Here is an 18,617-nt window from a genome sequence, read left to right on the forward strand (position 1 = left end):
CAACTGGCTGGACCAGTCCTGCCCTCGAACAGTAATTGCACAACGCCTAGACAGAAGCTCGTCCCTGCGCGGCCATGGACGACTTCACATCCCTCGAACTGCTGTCGCTCGTTTCCAGAGTCACCTCCGAATTGCAAAACCACTTGGGAATCAACGACAAGACTCTCGCCGAGTTTGTCATCGACCAGCACGAAAAATGCGGAGGCAACTTGGAAAAGTTCAAGGAGATCCTGGCGGGCATGGGTGCAGAGTTTCCCAACAGCTTGGTCGAGAGCATCGACCGGTTGATTAAGACGATGCATCCCAACTACAAAAAGAGTCAGAAACAAGCTGCGCAGGGGAATGGCACATCGGATATGGACGAGTTGGATGCGATCGGCCGCAAAGCAAAACTTTTCAAGGGTCTCGCAGTCCCAGATCGCCAACCGTCCTGGACTGACTCCGAGGACGACATTGCTGCGCAGAAAGCAAATCGGGCGAATCACTCTGCGGAGGACGACACTTTTGCCCTTCTCGAAGGCCTTGCGGGAAACTCAAAGAACGGTACAAATGGCGCAGCGGGAAGAAACAGGAAGAGAAGTCGCAGTCCTGATCGTGACGACTATGCAAGAGACCGAGAACCAAGACGCAAATACTGGTCGCGAAGTCCTAGCCCCCGCGAGGAGAAGAGGTCGCGGAAATACCAGGATCAAAGTTACGAAGACAGGCCGACGGGTTACAGAGACCGCTACGACGAGAGACGAAATGGCCACCAGAAGAACAGGCGGCGCGACTATGATGAAGACGATGATTTTCAAAGGCCACCTCCTCGTGAGGTCGATGAGTACCCTGTGCTCTACAAAGTCTACGATGCAGTGATCAATGGAATCAAAGACTTTGGCGCGTTTGCTAGTCTTCAAGGTGTCAAAGGCAATGTCAGTGGACTGATTCATGTCTCAGCTATCCAAGAAGGCGCTAGGGTCAACCACCCGTCGGATCTTCTATCTCGTGGACAGCACGTGAAGGTCAAAGTCGTCAAGATGGAGAATAACAAGTTCAGCTTGTCGATGAAAGAGGTTGATCAGGTTACTGGGCAAGATCTCGTTCCATCTAGAAGGATAGCTTCTGGTGCCAATATGGAACGGCTCAACGGGCTGCCGTCTGATGACCGTTACGGAGGTCTGAGCAGCACAGTTCCCGTTATTGAAGATGGCTTGTCTTCGAAGCCTGGAAAGACGCGAAAGAGATTAACGTCCCCAGAACGATGGGAGATCAAGCAACTCATCGCTTCAGGTGCTATATCCGCACAAGATTATCCCGATATTGACGAGGAATATAACGCCACCTTGAACGGAGAAGAACAGTTTGAGGAGGAGGAAGACATCGACATTGAGGTCCGAGAAGAGGAGCCACCGTTCCTTGCGGGTCAAACCAAGCTGTCCCTGGAATTGTCACCTATTCGAGTTGTGAAGGCTCCCGAAGGGTCTTTGAATAGGGCCGCCCAAGCGGGCACAAACCTAGCAAAGGAGAGAAAAGACCTCAAACAACAGGAAGCAGCCGAGCGAGCCGCAGACGAGGCATCTAAAGTTGATCTCAACGCGCAATGGCAGGATCCGATGATCAACCCTGAACAGAGAAAATTCGCGTCGGACCTGCGACAGGCCCAGCAACAATCATCTCGAGCTATAGAGGCTGTGCCTGAGTGGAAACGAGCAACCCAAGGCAAGAACCAGTCCTACGGCCGCCGGACGGATATGACCATTAAGCAGCAAAGGGAGTCCCTTCCCGTTTTCCACTTCCGCAAACAGCTTCTCGAGGCTGTTGCCGCGAACCAGTTACTTATCGTGGTTGGAGATACCGGTTCTGGTAAGACGACCCAGCTCACCCAGTATCTTGCCGAAGCAGGGTATGCCAACCACGGCATGATTGGCTGTACGCAGCCCCGCCGTGTGGCAGCCATGTCTGTCGCGAAGCGTGTCTCCGAGGAAGTCGGCTGCGAATTGGGCAAGGAGGTCGGCTATACAATTCGTTTCGAGGATCGAACCTCACCAGACACGAAGATCAAATACATGACTGACGGAATGCTTCAGCGAGAGATCTTGCTGGACCCTGATCTCAAGCGCTACAGCGTCATCATGCTGGATGAAGCACACGAGAGAACCATTGCCACAGATGTCTTGTTTGGACTGCTCAAGAAAACCCTAAAGAGGAGGCCTGATCTGAAGCTGATTGTCACCTCAGCCACTCTCGACGCCGACAAATTCTCTGAGTACTTTAACCAGTGTCCGATCTTTTCCATTCCTGGCCGAACGTTCCCCGTCGAAATCATGTATTCAAGAGAACCCGAGGAAGACTATTTAGATGCGGCCTTGACTACCGTCATGCAAATTCACCTGACCGAACCACCGGGTGATATTCTGTTGTTCTTGACTGGACAGGAAGAGATCGACACCAGCTGCGAGGTTCTCTACGAAAGGATGAAGGCGTTAGGACCTAGCGTTCCTGAACTGGTCATTCTCCCCGTCTACTCCGCCCTGCCCAGCGAAATGCAGAGCCGAATTTTTGAGCCTGCGCCGCCAGGTGGTCGAAAAGTGGTCATTGCCACGAACATTGCCGAAACATCTATCACCATTGACGGGATTTACTACGTGATTGACCCAGGCTTTGTCAAGCAGAACGCCTATGATCCCAAGCTTGGGATGGATTCGCTTGTTGTGACACCGATTTCCCAGGCACAAGCCAAACAAAGAGCCGGTCGAGCAGGGAGAACCGGTCCAGGCAAATGCTTCCGGCTATATACCGAAGCAGCATACCAATCCGAAATGCTCCCCACTTCCATACCAGAAATCCAGCGCCAGAATCTTTCCAACACCATCCTCATGCTCAAAGCAATGGGTATCAACGATCTCCTACATTTCGACTTCATGGACCCACCACCAACGAATACTATGTTAACCGCCCTCGAAGAACTCTACGCTCTTTCTGCCCTCGATGATGAAGGTCTTCTCACACGACTGGGCCGCAAAATGGCCGATTTCCCAATGGAGCCCTCTTTATCAAAGGCCCTGATCGCATCTGTTGATTTGGGCTGTTCGGAAGAGATGCTTACTATCGTGGCGATGCTTTCCGTTCAGACGGTGTTTTACCGTCCCAAGGAGAAGCAACAGCAGGCGGACCAGAAAAAGGCGAAGTTTCACGATCCCCACGGCGACCATCTTACGCTGCTCAACGTCTACAATGCGTGGAAGCAATCTCGGTACAGTGATCCCTGGTGTTTCGAGAACTTTATCCAGAAGCGTTCAATAGCGCGAGCTCGAGATGTGCGCCAGCAGCTCGTCACGATCATGGAACGGTACAAACATCAAATTGTCTCTTGCGGCCGCAATACGATCAAGGTTCGACAAGCACTCTGCGCCGGATTTTTCAGGAACTCGGCACGAAAGGATCCGCAGGAGGGATACAAAACTCTTATTGAGGGCACGCCCGTGTACATGCATCCTAGTTCCGCACTGTTCGGAAAACCGGCCGAACATGTCATCTTCCACACCTTGGTGCTGACGACCAAGGAGTATATGCACTGCGCGACTGTGATTGAACCTAAGGTACGTATCATATTGCCATCTATGACATTCTTCATTCCATTGCACCTGTTTCCATCGTCTCCCTCTGATTTCCAATTGATACTGGTTACTAACTCTTGGTTACAGTGGCTCGTTGAAGCTGCCCCGACGTTCTTCAAGGTCGCTCCCACAGATCGTTTGAGCAAGCGCAAGAAGGCAGAAAGGATTCAACCCTTGCACAATAAATTCGCCAGTGGAGATGATGACTGGCGGTTAAGTGCGCAGAGAAGGCAAGGTAAGGGAGGTGGAGGAGGCACCTGGGGTTGAAACCGGTATGTTGGAAAGGGCCTCGTGCTTATTGGGTTTGTTGACGTTGAAGCTGCTCGCGGGATATTGTGCACGAGAAGGAAAGGAGGGAGTCCCCTGGCTCGAGGAGGCGTGGATATGGATTTGGAACAGGGATACACCCTCCGCAACGTAATTGACCAGCTTCAAATGTTGATGCAAATGGAAGTCATATCAGAGTAGGTGTGACCCATGGAAACATATTTCTCAAATTGCTCTCTTTTTGCGCGGTTCATCTCGTCAAGTTGGAAGGCCTTTTTTATACTACCGAGATCGCCCCAGTCGTCGTTCTTTGCGGCTTCTCCTTGAAGATATTCTTCACGGGCTTCAAGATCGGCGGCGCGGCCACCACGTCCTGTAAATTGACCTGCCTACCCAACTGGCCCTCCTCACGGCGCTTCTTCTCCAATATCTTCCAGGGGTCGGCGTCGTCGTCGACGTCCACCACCCTCCCACCAGCGCCACCAGCACCGCCTTTACGCCTCTTCTTGGCCTTCTTCCCACCGCCCTTGCTCAACGTGACGACCTGCTTCGCGGGATCGATCCCCGCCCCGAGCCAGAGGATCTCGTCCTCCTCGCGCCGCTCGGCGCGCTCCTCGTCCTCTTCCTCCTGTTTCTCCCTCAATCGCTGCTCCGTGGCCCGCCACTCCTGCTGCATGCGCGCCAGGCGCTTGTTGTGCTTCGTGAGCGGCGTCTTGATCTTCTCCAGCCCCGGGATCGTGTTGAGGCGTGTGCGGTGCTTCGGAATCGAGGTCAGCGGGAGAGACTGGTCTACCCGCTGGGAGTACGCGGCGAGAGATTCGCCCGGGAGGATGTGGGGGATGATGGTGTTGTTTTTGGCCGCCTTCGTGGTGGTGTCCGGTGCTGGTGGGTTGGACGGTTCCGTCGAAGCGGTGGTTGTGGCGTTTCTCCCTTCAGGTTTCGACGACGCCGAGGTTGAGCGTGGTGTCACTTTGTCCTCCCTTTTCTGCTTCTGCCTCTGCTTCTTCTTCGAGGTATTCCCATCGTCTAGGCCCGAGGGTATCCTCTTCCCACCGGGCTGGAACGACATCAGTCGTCTAAAGGCCTTGGGTGTGTCGTCCTCGAAGTGGCCCTCATCATTACTATTGCCCTTCTTATTCTTCTTCCTCTGCTGCTTCCTGACTTCCTGCGCACGCTTCTTGTCCGCGTCGGAGGTGAAAATGGGTTCTGACTTCTGGTGGACCGACAGCGTTCGGGCCCGCGACGTGGGCGGAAGGTCGAAACTGGAGCAGGCCCGTGGGCTCTTGTTAGTTGTGATTCTTCCTGCGATTTTCGCGGGGTGGTTCCGGAAAGGGGACACACGTACTTTGACTCATCTTCCTCACGCTTACGTTTATGTTTATGGGGCATCTTGAGGTGGTTTTGCAGTGCTTGGGACTTTGCAGTGAGGACGGACTGGATTGCACGGCGGAAAAAAAATATCGGGCGACGCTGCGTGCGGAGATGTTCATAAAATATTTAACCCCGCACCAAGTCTTGTCGTTTGCTAGACGAGGTATTGAGGTATATAATCTTCTTGATTGCGTCTACTGTGTAAAGCATCTTGCATTCAATGTGGCTTGTTCTATTGCTTCTATAGTCTTTCTCCTCCTATCAATTGGAGAAGAGATTGATTCCCCACTCGTCACTGTAGTCAATCGTCCTCCCCTTGCCGCCCGGAATCTCGAGCCTATCGAGGGCGTTCATATCTTCTGACAAAAGCTCCTTTATTGCGAGGTTAGATTTGATTCGCGCTGGAAGATTGTCAGTCAACGTGATCCACCAGGACTCGGAGGTCAAGAAAGGAGAGAATGCACACAAACCTTCTGTCTGGCTCTTGCCCAGGGGTACAGTGCCTCTCTGAACAGCCCAACTCTGCAGTAACTGCCCGACGTCCATCCCATTCTTCTCGGCGATCTTCTTGACCGTAAGATCTTTGAGGAGCGTCTCTCCGTCCGCCTTTTGACCTGCAAATGGAGAGTAGCAAGTGACAACGATGCCATGCTCCTTCATGAACGAGATGAGCTCGTTATTCGGTAGCCAGGGATGAACCTCGACCTGATTGCAAGATACCGGCACGTCTCGAGCGTAAGGTAAGAGCTCCTGGACTTCGGATATGGAAAAGTTGGAAACCCCAACAGCTCGTGTCTTGCCGGCCGATACTAGTCTCTGCATCGCCTGCCACGTAGGAACGTAGCTGCCTGTGTGGCCTGAAGAAATGCTCAGCAGCCTCCACCACCTGTGGACCACTACAACTCACCGGCTTGGGTCGCGATATTGTGGGTGGTATGTTCCCAATCAATGACTGCTTTGTCTGTGCCGGGCTCCACCAAGATTCCCTTCTCGGACTTGGAGACAAAGGCACGGTTATTTGCATTCTCAAGGGCGTCCCTCGATATCGGTTGGAATGCGACGGGCCAGTGCGCCAGGAGCAAGTCGACATAGTCAAGGCCCATCTTCTTCAAGGACTGGTCCAGGCATAGCTTCAGGTTCTCGGGGGCGGAGAAGTGCGGCCAGAACTTGGTCGTGATGAACAGCTCGGATCGGGGGATTCCTGATTCTCGGATCGCGGCTCCAACTTCTTCATCCACCTGATCTCGAGTCAGTGGCAAGTGGCCTCGACTCTCGGTGGGCATGCATCATACACCATATATCCAAGCACAATCTAGATGTCTGTACCCCAGTCTCAGAGCCGTCAATGTGGCCTCTTTGCACCACCCTGGATTGCCTTTGAGGAGAGTCAGACAGGCGCATCAAGAGTTCATCAGAGCCAGAGACAAACCTCCACCCCAGGTCCCAAATCCGACAGATGGGATCTGGACAGTCTTTCCACCGGCAACTTTCAAGGGAAAATGCGCTGGGAGGGCCATGTCTGGTTGAGGTGACAGATGGTATACTCGAGGCTTGTGGCAGCACGTCGAATGGTGAGTCGACAGGCGTGCTCAATCCCAAGACAGTCTCTATCTCGAAAATTACAAAGCGAGGGCTCCATCTCGCAAGTGATCGACCAGTAAGATGGATAATAGATCGACCCAATCACAAGCCAATCAGAAGCGATAACGAGAGGATAGTTCAACTTCACCCACAGGATGCAATTACAAGAGCTACAGTGGCATTACCCTCATAGTCGAAAGGATCAAACCTCTGTAAGTGCCCATGTCAAGAGCAAAGCTAGCGTCGAGGGTCGCTAAGGTTTATCAGTGGCTCGCATGAAGGAGAAGTCCAGAGCAATTCTAGACCGACAAGGGAAGAATCAAGCCTCGTCGCCGCCTTATATCTGTCTACCCTCCCACTGAGGGAGAGGAAGCGGCAGGTATATGATATGGGACACTGGCAGAATATGACTTGAGAATGACAGTCCACAATCCCGTGTGGCCGAACTTCAGGCGGAAAAATGGACCGACTGACGTAGCGACTTATTTGCTGCGACTAAAAGCAGCGAACGAGATTCCGGAACAAACTCGGACAAAAGATTTTCCTCTTCCTCTTCTCCGCGGCGGTCGGCGACCTCTTATTGTTTCTTTACACACACGTTGCTTCAATGCTGCCTCTTGCAGGACAGTTGCCGGATCTGGCTCAAGTGCATGGCTCCATGACAGAGAAAGCATCTGCGGGTCCTCGCCAACGATGACGTCGACATGCACTACTGTCAGCTCGCAGGGGGGTAACAAATCACCCAGGTTCAACTTACGGATTAGCGCGCAACATTTTCCCAAGGCTGGCTAATCTTTGTTACGATCTCATTGCCTGAATTTTTGTCCACGACCAGTCAGAGAGGCACATTTTGGAACATGGAGCCTTGAATGATAGGGTCTAATGCGGCGACGGGTGATGAGAGTGTGCGTTATGGGAGCAATGGAAATGAGGATGGCTGCTGGAAACAACATGGTTAGGCGTTGCTCAATCCAGACGTCTTGCAGTACGATACAAAAGGGCGAGTATCCTCCTGCTTTCTCCCTGAATACCTCCCAAGCACAGTTGACCTTCCAATCCAAGTACACTATTCAATTGGTCATCATCCTTCAATCTTATATATTCTCTGCCAAACATGATTGTCGGTGGTCCTCATAACCTCTATACACTTGCCGAGGGTGCTCCTCTCCCCCGCAATGACACAAGTGTCCAAGTCCGCAACAAGCAGGGCGGCGGCCTCGTCCTTCTCCAAGATACCCAGTTGATCGAGACCCTTGCCCACTTCTCGCGTGAGAGAATCCCGGAAAGAGTCGTCCATGCCAAAGCCGCCGGCGCTCGAGGCTATTTCCAAGTCACCCACGACATCTCCGACATCACCGACGCTGACTTCCTCACTGGCATTGGCAAGAGGACGGAGGTCTTGACCCGAATCTCCACCGTCGGCCCGGAAGCTGGCTCCGCTGACACCATTCGTGACTTCCACGGCTGGGCGATCAAGTTCAAGACCGCCGAAGGGAACAATGACTGGGTCTTCAACAACCAGCCCGTCTTCTTCGTCCGAGACCCCATCAAATTCCCCTCGCTGAACCGTTCCCACAAGAGACATCCTGCCACACACACTTCCGATGCCGACATGTTCTGGGACTTCCACGTCGGTTCGCCCGAATCGATTCACGCGTTGATGTTCCTCTTCAGCGAGCGGGGCACGCCCGCGTCCTTGCGCCACATCAACGGATACAGTGGCCACACCTACAAGTTCACGAAGAAGGATGGCTCGTTCCACTACGTCAAAATCCACATTCACGCCGACGGCGGCATCAAGAATCTGACCAGCCAAGAGGCCACCAGACTTGCGGGTGAGAGCCCTGACTTCTTGACGAACGACCTGTTCAACGAGATCGAGAAGGGCAACTATCCCTCGTACACCGTGTCCATTCAGACCATCCACCCGGCTGACGTGGCCTTGTGCCCGGTCAACATCTTCGACATGACCAAGGTGTGGCCTCATGAGCAGTACCCTCTCCGACCCGTCGGCAAACTAGTCTTTGACACCAACCCTACCAACTACTTTGCCGAGATCGAGCAGGCCGCCTTTTCCCCGTCGACCCTGGTGCCCGGCATCGAGCCCAGTGCCGATCCGATGCTGCAGGCCCGCATGTTCGCCTACCCCGACGCGGCCCGCTACCGCCTGGGCGTCAACTACCAGATGCTGCCTACCAACGCGGCCAAGGTGCCCATCTACATCCCCACGGAGCGGGATGGCTTCATGAACTTCAGCGCCAACTATGGCCTGGACCCAAACTACCTGAACAGTACCATCCATCCCACAGGCTTCCACACCGTCGGCGTCGAGTCGCAATACAAGCCGACCGAGGAGTTTCTGGAAGGGCCCGTCGTGTTCAGTTCCGAGGTGACTGACGAGGACTTCAAGCAGCCCCGCGCCCTGTGGACCAAGGTCATGGCCAAGGAGCCGGGCGCGCAGGAAGCCTTTATCGCCAACGTCGCCGGCAACATCGCCGGCGTCAAGAGGGACTGGCTGCGTGAGAAGGTCTTTGGTAAGTTCATCATCATCCATCATCTGCATGCGATCCAAGCGTGCGTCCTGTGTGTGTCTGAGTATATAATTTGCTAACGGGCCCTTCTTTGTAGATCTCTTCCGCCGTGTCGACGAGTCTCTGGGCGACCGCATCGAGGAGGCCGTCAACAAGCTGGTCAAGGCGTGATTATCCAATCAAGTCAGGTCTAGTCATGCATGTAACTTATGAATGAACCCTGGCTGGGGGGCTGCTTCGGCGTTGTAAAAGTGGGCACACCGGAATATTCTGGGGGAAAGGGGAAGGGGCGTATCATCACCTGTTTGTCTGTCTCTCTGGGAATAATGTTGTACGTACATAGTAGTATAGTAGCCCACGTGTCTCTCATGTAGGAACAACAATTGGAAAATTTCGAATTTATACTCCTCAATACAATACCCCTTCCCTCCCTCCCGCCCCCCAATATGAAAAGGCTTCGTCTCGCATTCCATTGTGGGAGGGCCTCCCTCTCTGGCTCAGGTGGTTTGATTGTCCGTGCTCCATATACTCGGCGAGTCGGTACAGGTACATACAGTAAGTCAGGGAGGCTCCACAAATAATAGTGATAGGCCCACCCGGGATTGATCGGCCTAACTGGATCTGGGGTTCTTGGCGTGGCCCTGATCGGAAAACTCATTCTCGACTTCACTCCAGCGGTTATCCTGCCAGGTGATGGATGCGTGCCCCCATCATGGGACGTCCTCCTTTCTCGACTCTCCTCGCCCTCGGTCCGGTGTGCTGATTATCGGCGTCACCCGTCGTGATAATCGCAGAGCACACAGGACCTCTGTGTGTGTGAGAGAGAGAAAGAGAGAGATGTGTGTGTGTGGGTGGCTGGGTGTGTGTGAATGCCTTGAGCTGGAAAAAAGGGAAAAAGGAAGGAAGAAAGAAGGGAAGATCAAGGAAGGAAGAAAGGAGGAAGAAAGGAAGGAAGCAAAGAGGCCTTTTGGATACGAGAGAGGAAGAAAAAAAGATGTATCCTGTCATCCAAGTCCTGCATCCAGCGCCCCAACGGCATCAAGCCTGAAGCAATCGCGAGAACGTATATCCTTCTTGAGACCGGGCCGCACGATCTGGGGCCATCTGACGAGGAATTGTCGACCGAGATGAATCAACTATTCGAATAATCGTCGCGCGGTGTATCTTATCTTGCTGGAAGGCCGCCAAGCACTGCCGGGAGCGCATGGGAGATGGCAGTGATGGAAAAGGCACCCTCCCCAAACCTATCCTCAGCTGGACATCACATACTGCATCACATGAGGAGGCCGGTATCTTCACCACCACGGCCAGGTGGGTCCACATGAAAAAGAGGGAGAAAATCGAACATATTAATTAAAGCCACACAATTCTTCTCAACAATTGAAGAAGTGCCCTTGAGGGTGTCAGAATTCGTGGGAATCTTTACTTATCAACACATGGTAGAGAAGTATACCCCCAGAATTTATGGCTCCCCTTCTGCCTGCTGACAGAATAGTGCGAGACAGTCTACTAATAACAACAGCCTGTCCCACGAATTCTGACACCCTCTTCGGCCTGTCTTCCATACAATCCTGCTCTGAGTCCCTATAGGTTATGGGTAAATGTTGGTAACAGTAGTGCCTCTGGCCGTTACTCCAGCTCATACGCACTCAATAGCCTTGTGGATTGTTACAAACCTTTTTTTTTTTGGCTGACTTCTGATCCTCTCTTTCTTTTCGCGAAGGGACCAGTGCTGTAAGTGGGATATCTTATTAGGGCGGGCATCTCAGCTGTCCAACTAACACATCACTCATTGTCCAATATAAATAAATCTCCAGGCCTGTTATCATCCTATCGGACTGTTCGGACACACCGTCTCTTCGGGTATCTGAAAGGAGAGGGGTTCGAGGCTGGGACGGTGCACAATGATTTTTGATCTCGAGACTTGTGTGTGCGGACCAGGTGCGGCAGTTCTATCTGCAAATTCACTGTTGTTCGCAACAACTTGGCGCTGTTTTCAATAACAACAACTTGGCGATCACACGAATTTTGAAAAGAAAAACCACTTCACCACGCCATCACATCTTCCCATCCTCACATCCTCACATTCTCACATCCAGACCGACCACTTTCTTCCGGATACACTTGGATCAGCGGATTCGATCAACTGAAGAATCGCAACTGTCCCTTGACCTCTTTACTCTTTACCTTTACCACATCCGCCGATCCTTGCAGCCCCGTTAAGATGTCAGCAAGTACCTTCAACCTACCTATTATAGGACCACGCAATCAAAAATCAACGATCACACAGAACGCCGAGCCCTCTAATACTCCAGCCGCTGAGCTGACGAGGCTAGAGGTTCGGCTTGTTCAGAACCATGATATTGTCACTGATCCGATCTTCCTTCCGGCGGCCAAATGCAGATCCATACAGAGTCTCCTCCAGACCTTTGACAACAAACTGATGAGGGTGAACAACCGCGCTTGGCACGAGATGCACGGATTATACGCAGAAGACGCTCAGCCATGGGTCCTCTGGGTCCAAAAGACGGCTGGAAAAGGCTCAGACCCATTCGTCACAATCAATCCTATCAACACTGGGTCATACCTCGCGTGGTTCAATCGTAACATCACATCAGGACAAAATGTGAACTCAAGCGTAAAGATTGAGATTCACGGCACGCAGGATCGCGTTGCCGCCGGCATGACAGAATACCTCGGGCGGATTGAGGACCCGACCGAGGAGGAACTTGAGCAGGAGCGCTTCGAAGAGGAGGAAGAGGCGAAGATACCAATTCCTCGCCGGCCGCTTAGGCGGCTGGAGTTTATCTTCGAGGAGAGCGACCTCCTGGCGAAGAAGATCGACGAGCAAGGCATGCGGTTACCACCGATGACCGCTCGGGCCCGAAGAGACCGGTACAAGCCGAAGGGGATGGAGTTCGCTCCAGCATCAATTCCCTGGTTCAAGGGAGAGACGGACACCGAGGCTAACCACGGGGCGGTGGTGGAGGAGGACGATGAGGACGACGAAGACGATGACTACGACGAGGAGGATGTGGGAGCGTGGTATGAGGGGTACTTCAACGAGAACGCGGTGGAGGAGGAGGAAGAAGAGGAAGAGGACGAGAACGAGGACGAGGAGGAGAGGGACGTGAAGGAGAAGGACGAGGAGGATAAGGACGTGGACATGGAGGAGGTGGTCGAGAATGAGGATGTGGAGGAAGACGGTGACGCGATGGACATCGATGGCTGAAGTTGGAATAAGCCTGCATGGGCTCTTGATATCCAAAGGGGGAAGAAAGCAGTCAAACAAACAAACGACCCCTTTGAGAGCCAACGGCTCTACAATCAAACAGTGCTTTACTTTATGTACTACGAGGAACCTGTATACTTCCTCCTCCTCCTCCTCCTCCTCCTCCTCCTTGCCTTCTATCAAGTCCACACCGTCGCGTTCCACTGCGCGTACCCCACGCCCGGCTCCAGGAACAGGCTCGGGTTATACACGGGGGTGGCGGGGGTGTCGGCGGTGGTGCCGTTCCAGCAGTGCGCGGAGAAGCAGGCCTGGCACGTCGCGGGTAGGGGCTCGCCCACGCGCAGCAGGGACTTGTAGATGAGGCCGCAGGCGATGCAGGCCGGGAAGGGCGGTGGAGGGGTGGAACCCTGGCCGCGCACGCCGTCGAGCTGGCCGAGACCGAACGTCACCGTGTTTAGCGAGTTGTTGAAGACCAGGTCCAGCTGGTTGTCGGTGAACGAGGGGACCGTGTACGAGTAGTTCGAGTACGCGGACCACGGCGCGTTGGGAATGTACAGGACCAGCGGCGTCGATGCCGAGGCGTTGCAGCCGAAGAACGTCTAGTTGTCGACACATGAGTTTGTTGGAAGATCACGAGTTGGAGCCGGAGGGAGTAGGGAATATGGAAACTTACGGGATATCGATTCAAGCCCAGATTGACAAAGGACGCCGGGTCGGGCACTTCGGGGAACGGAATGTCATGGAGCTTTGCCGCGGCGGCGCTCATGCCAAAGGTCGTCCCGTTCACCCAGTTGTTGTCGGGTTCCTCGCCGCTGGAGTCGAAGGCGAGGATGAAGTCGACTTTCCGCTGCGGCACGATCAGAGATCTTAGCGGGATAGTCTCGCCTGTTTCGCTGCCGTCGACCTAGATAGAAACACGTCAGATAGAGAGACCCAGCGGGCGGATGATGATGATTATGGGGAAAAACAAACGTACGATCAGAAGCTCGGTCTCGCCTTGCATTTTCTTGTTGTAGTTGTGAAAGGGATTGGGGTACGTGCCCCACAGGGACTGGTTGAAGGTCTGGTTGAACAGGGTAGCGGTCTCGTTGACGAGGATGACGTCGGGATTCTGGCTCTGGCTCGGTGGGATCGGGATCGAGGGCGTGGGGCCCTCCGCAGCGAGGAGGGACCGCTTCTTGTAGAAGAGCGCGATGTTGTAGAAGGCGTCGATGAGCCAGAAGTTCCAGGCGCCACCCGTGCTGCCCTGGGCGAAGGTGACCTTGTCAAAGCCGTTCACGCACGAATTCGTACTCGCCCTCGCCGGCGTGCCGTTGTTCATGGCTGTGCCCAGAAACTGCGTGGGCATAAAGGCCTGCACGCGCCCGCCAACCCAGCTGCCGAACTCGAACGGCGTCTCCTCATACATGGTCAGGTTGGTCGAGTTGACCCCGGGATACATGATGCCGCCGACGGACGGTGACGAGCCGGGCACCACTTCGGACAGGAGCACAATCGGCATGGGCGCCAGGCCCTGGGAGAAGGTCGTGTTGGGACTGGCAATGTCCGACACAGTCTTATAGCCCCACGACTTGGGTAGGTATTGGCGATAGAGCTGGCCGAAGATGTCCGTGACCGAGACCGGGAAGCCGGCCAGGTGTTTGGAGTAGGCGTTCTGGAAAGCGGCCTGGTAGTGCGCCGTCTCGTTCCCGGCGGGCCCAACCAGGTAGCTGGCCGTGAGATTGGCGTTGTCTCGAAGACTCTCGACACTGCCGAAGTTATTGCTGGCCCTGTCCATCCATTGTCAACCACTGCTCACTCACTCATTCACTAACTCACTATCGGGAAGGAAGAAGAGTGCCACACTTACAGGGGCAGCACGGTGGTAAACCCTCCACCACTCAGTCCGGTGAGGTATGAAAGGCACTGCACCAGGCCACCTGTACCTGCCTTGACGGCGGGAGGATACCGGTTGTCGAAGGCCTGGAACAGACCCAGTCCTCCCATGCCAGACTGGCTACCTCCACCAGAGATGGCCATACCGACGACCGGCGCCGTCGACGCGTTGATCTTGCTCAGGTACTGTTTGACCTGGAAATTCGAGATGTTCGCATTGGTGAGGTAGGAAGACAGAGCCTTGACCACGTTGCCCAGACGTTGTTGTCTCCATTGCTGCTCCCGTGGGCTGAGACCGTTCTGTGCGGGCCGGATGCGAAGATTGCTCGGGCATTGCACGAAGGTGGGAGCGTAAGGGGGGGAGGAAGCATTCTGGGTCACCGCCGCGGTCGAGAACCAGACCAGCAGGAACAAAAAGGAAATGAACATCTCGTATAGATCGCCTCTGCAGTGCGTTGGGAGAGGCAAGGACAGTTTGAGGAGAAGATCAATCAGTCTTACCTGGGGAAACAAGGGCTCATTATATCGACACGAACACGGCGATGTCTAGAGCCCTCTGACGTTTTCACAGCCCAAGCTTTGCCGTAAGCCATGGCCTGATTTTCGGGAGCATAGTTGAAGTCAAAGCTGAAGCGACCTGTGACATTGGATAGACTTCGGGTGACAGCTCTGAAAGCGGGAGAAAACACATGGTATCACCCCGCCATACAATGCCAATTTCCCCCGGAGAAGAACGATGCGAGCGAGAGCCTATTCCGTTAGCTACAACGACGTGAAGCTCAGCCGCACAGATTGCTGCTAAAATGCCGAATCTGGAAGGTTTTGCATCAACACGAGGTGGCGAGAATTCCGCGAGTCACCGCGATGTTTCATTCCCTTCTCAGGCCTTTTCTGGGGATGTTGACGAGTGGACAGGAGACCTGCAGATGGGTTGCATGTCCTGAGAGATAGACAAATGTGTTCGTGTGCTGCATAGATGAGTCCTGCTGTCACAGGCCTGAAGCCGCGCGCAATACGAGGTACACACCGAGAGACGTCAGTCAAGGGCAACATGATCTCGGACCCAATTATTTGGCCCCTTTTGCTGTCAGACGCATCAAGGTTCGTTCGGCACCGAAGCAGTAATTGAAGAGCAGCAATTGGTCGAACCTGATCGAGTTCATCAACCTTACACTACTGTACAGACCACAGAAGTTCCCGCGTCGTCATCAAAGTATTGGTACATTGGGGTGGCGCTCAGCCAAGTATCAAAATGTACAAAAGAGCTAGCTCAGGCGAGCACAGCTGGAAATGGTTCCCGACAACACAGGCCAGAAGAGCTCAAGGGCGCGAGGTGGCTGGTTGTGTGTCTGTCTCCCTGGCTGCTGCACAGAGAGAAGAAGGCATACACTGAGTCCTCCGCGTATCGTTTTGACATCGGCTTGCGCCCGTAACATCCCTCTCTATAGCACAAATCGCAACTGCTCCCGTGGCTTTGCCGGTCCCCTGCCGGCAGTGTCGATGTTGAGTGGGCGGACGAAGACCTTGCAGGGATCGATGCTATTCAGAGTGTCTCCCAAGCAAACTTCGTGTCCTGGTTCATCTCGACTGAGGCGGAGGGTTGAAGGTCATAGTCGTGGGCGCCACATAGCCTTCTCTCTTTGCGCCAGACCCAGCAGGTTTCCTGGCCTGCTCTTCTCGAAATCTGACCTCCTTCTCATCCTGTGCGACGACACAGCAACAACAACAAATGCCCTTGAGACAGTCCCCCGCGACGTTCCCGGAGTCCTTGTTCATGTTGTACGTCTTCCGCACCCGCGTATGCTGAATCGCGGCCAAGATGCCGTTCACTCCACATAAAAGGCCAAATGCAACGCAAGACCCGTTGACTGCCGTGTATCCCAGCATGTTCGTCGGATCTTTTCTTTCATCCCTCAGCCCTAACCGATATTGCGTCTTCCCATACACAATGCATGGGCAGACCAGTCCGGTGATGCAGGTCGAAGGCTCGGCGCAAGAACAAAAGCTATGCTGCCACGAGCCGCCCTTGATGGACTGTGGACTCGGCGTAAATACGTGGGCAGAAAATTGAGAGGGATCGGCTGGAGGCGGCACAATGGCCATGTTGGTGCTAGCTCGGTTCGGTGGTTTGGGCGTCGTTGGTGTCAAAGGGTTCGTGTCTGGCACAATAGGCCTCGTGGGTTCGTTTTCGGGTATGGGCGGTTGCTTTGCAGGCTCTGAAGGAGGTGGTGAAGGAGGCATTTGAGGTTGTTGTTGTAGTATAGGTACCTGGGTGGGATATGGCGGCGAGACGTAAGCGCCAGGTTGTTGCGCCGCTTGCATGTACTGCTGCTGCTGTTGTACAACCGCCGGGTTGTGCATCTGATAGGGAACCACACCGCAAGCGTAAACCTGTCGTTCCATGGCTGGCACCGGGGCCTGTGTCTGCGGAGGGACTTGTTGTGCAACACCTTGCGGCAGTGCTGGCATTGGAGGAGGAGGGGTTGTCTCTCTTCTTGCTCCCACGCGATCTTCCTCGTCTGCGGACGTGGTCATCCACGAAAACCGATTGTCGACTGGCTGCTGAGGGGGGAGCAGAGAGGTGGGAGGACGGACTCGAGGGTATTCGTAGTTTTTCATCTCGACAGGAAAGTCGGGGAGTCGGCTGGCCGTGTTGGTAGCACACCTACTTGTCGTGTCGGGACTCGGTTCACAGCGTACGGCGGTCAGCAATGACGTGGGCGGGGGCGGCCTTACTGTATATTTAAGCAATAAAAAACCGCTTTCTTGTAAACATGGAAACGCAGAAAGCTAGAGGCGACGAGGATGAAGAGAGTGAGAGATAAAGAGAAACGACGATTACCTTGGGGCCTCGAGCATCGCCTCTCTCTCAGCGCCGGCGAGGGCGTGCCTGATCGACCCAAGAGCCGTGTGCCTTAGCTGCCAGTCATTATCACTCGTGCTTGGGTCGATTGCCGTCGACGATTGGACTGCGAGGAGCAGGGCTTGACACTCGGCTAAGTCGGGGCGCTTACAGGAAACAAACAAAAATAGGAGGTGGACAATCCTTGGGGGGTACAGCCCCGGCGCGACTCGCGGTAAAGTATGGGGAAGCTTTGGATGAAACAAGCGACACGAAGCTTGTTGTCGCCAGCCAGAAGATGTGTCGAAGCGCTGAGAGGCAGCGTGGACTGGACGATGGAAACAATTGTGGGCGCTGTCTGTTGCCGTGTCACACACAGTGTCACTATCTCGACATGCCAAGGAGCCCTATAAGCCGAATTGAAACAGAGTCAGTTGTCTGACCACGATTTACTTCCAGTACTACTCCCCCACTGCAACTAAATTAAGGAACAGACCAAAGCGTTGCTGGTCTGACTGTAACTCATTTCTTTCCTACACCCTCCATACTGGTATTTGTAACTTTTACCTGTATGTTATCCTTGACAATATGGCGAAACCATAATCCTAGAACAAAAATACAACTTTTATTCTGGATATTTAGTTCGTTGTGAACGCTGCGTCCTTTGCAACCCATAACCTCTTAGAGTAGAACTCCAGCAAAGCCTCTCCCTAGCTCCCGACAGAACTCGGACTAGAAGGCTGAACTCGATCCATATGGACTCGGCGCGTTTATTGCGTTAGGCTCTCAATCAAGGCAGATTCATGGGTGGTAAAGCCATCATTGATCAAAGAACGGATTTACCACAGGCTCACGAGCGGGTTTGAGGGTCGAACACGCCCTTGATCCAGGACAGACTGATATATCTGTCGGTATATCCTTTGGGTGAACCACGGGGGATGGGTGGTCCAGAGACTACGGTGGGTCGATGCAGGCCAGATAATACGGGGGGCGCGAGGGTAGTTCGTGTTCCAGTAACGAGAATCCATTTCACTCCGGCGGCGCGTGTCCTGGCTGTGCACTGACACAGTACCTCGTACCCCCGTCTCATCTATCTTACCAACATTCTCGGAACGGAACAATTTTACACCGGTGACTGCGCCCTCTCGTGTGCGTGACGTGGACGAGCGCAGTCAAACTGTTGAACCTGTAAGGCTGGCAGTAAAGATGCTGAGTTCAACATTTCCCCAGTCTCACGCATTGTAACTTACCAGGCCTTGTTGATTTCTTGCAACAACATCTCACCTCGCAGCCAGCAACCAGACTTCAAGGATAACGTC

The 18,617-nt window shown here is 53.8% G+C and overlaps 7 protein-coding genes across 7 annotated transcripts; 3 read left to right on the forward strand and 4 right to left on the reverse strand.

Annotated features, from left to right (window-relative positions):
- Window positions 1-74: 74 nt before the first annotated feature.
- AYL99_01943 (hypothetical protein) lies at window positions 75-3,866 on the forward strand (the record flags this gene model as incomplete). Its single annotated transcript, XM_018833459.1, has 2 exons — window positions 75-3,581; window positions 3,687-3,866. 2 exons carry the CDS (start codon window positions 75-77, stop codon window positions 3,864-3,866), a joined length of 3,687 nt encoding a protein of 1,228 aa, XP_018696083.1.
- Window positions 3,867-4,143: 277 nt separating this feature from the next.
- Window positions 4,144-5,255, reverse strand: AYL99_01944 (hypothetical protein; the record flags this gene model as incomplete). Its single annotated transcript, XM_018833460.1, has 2 exons — window positions 4,144-5,128; window positions 5,212-5,255. The coding sequence occupies 2 exons, from the start codon at window positions 5,253-5,255 to the stop codon at window positions 4,144-4,146; spliced, it is 1,029 nt and encodes a 342-aa protein (XP_018696084.1).
- A 243-nt stretch (window positions 5,256-5,498) lies between these two features.
- Window positions 5,499-6,754, reverse strand: AYL99_01945 (hypothetical protein; the record flags this gene model as incomplete). The annotated part of the gene is made up of 5 exons (XM_018833461.1): window positions 5,499-5,638; window positions 5,708-6,094; window positions 6,145-6,475; window positions 6,530-6,612; window positions 6,667-6,754. The coding sequence occupies 5 exons, from the start codon at window positions 6,752-6,754 to the stop codon at window positions 5,499-5,501; spliced, it is 1,029 nt and encodes a 342-aa protein (XP_018696085.1).
- A 1,178-nt stretch (window positions 6,755-7,932) lies between these two features.
- Window positions 7,933-9,520, forward strand: AYL99_01946 (hypothetical protein; the record flags this gene model as incomplete). The annotated part of the gene is made up of 2 exons (XM_018833462.1): window positions 7,933-9,352; window positions 9,447-9,520. The coding sequence occupies 2 exons, from the start codon at window positions 7,933-7,935 to the stop codon at window positions 9,518-9,520; spliced, it is 1,494 nt and encodes a 497-aa protein (XP_018696086.1).
- A 2,053-nt stretch (window positions 9,521-11,573) lies between these two features.
- On the forward strand, window positions 11,574-12,581 carry AYL99_01947 (hypothetical protein; the record flags this gene model as incomplete). The annotated part of the gene is made up of 1 exon (XM_018833463.1): window positions 11,574-12,581. The coding sequence occupies one exon, from the start codon at window positions 11,574-11,576 to the stop codon at window positions 12,579-12,581; it is 1,008 nt and encodes a 335-aa protein (XP_018696087.1).
- Window positions 12,582-12,760: 179 nt separating this feature from the next.
- AYL99_01948 (hypothetical protein) lies at window positions 12,761-14,885 on the reverse strand (the record flags this gene model as incomplete). The annotated part of the gene is made up of 4 exons (XM_018833464.1): window positions 12,761-13,180; window positions 13,255-13,485; window positions 13,558-14,350; window positions 14,431-14,885. 4 exons carry the CDS (start codon window positions 14,883-14,885, stop codon window positions 12,761-12,763), a joined length of 1,899 nt encoding a protein of 632 aa, XP_018696088.1.
- Window positions 14,886-16,034: 1,149 nt separating this feature from the next.
- AYL99_01949 (hypothetical protein) lies at window positions 16,035-17,075 on the reverse strand (the record flags this gene model as incomplete). Its single annotated transcript, XM_018833465.1, has 1 exon — window positions 16,035-17,075. The coding sequence occupies one exon, from the start codon at window positions 17,073-17,075 to the stop codon at window positions 16,035-16,037; it is 1,041 nt and encodes a 346-aa protein (XP_018696089.1).
- Window positions 17,076-18,617: the final 1,542 nt, after the last annotated feature.

This window comes from Fonsecaea erecta, assembly GCF_001651985.1.
Source record: "Fonsecaea erecta strain CBS 125763 chromosome Unknown Scaff2, whole genome shotgun sequence".
NCBI classification, from domain to species: domain Eukaryota; kingdom Fungi; phylum Ascomycota; class Eurotiomycetes; order Chaetothyriales; family Herpotrichiellaceae; genus Fonsecaea; species Fonsecaea erecta.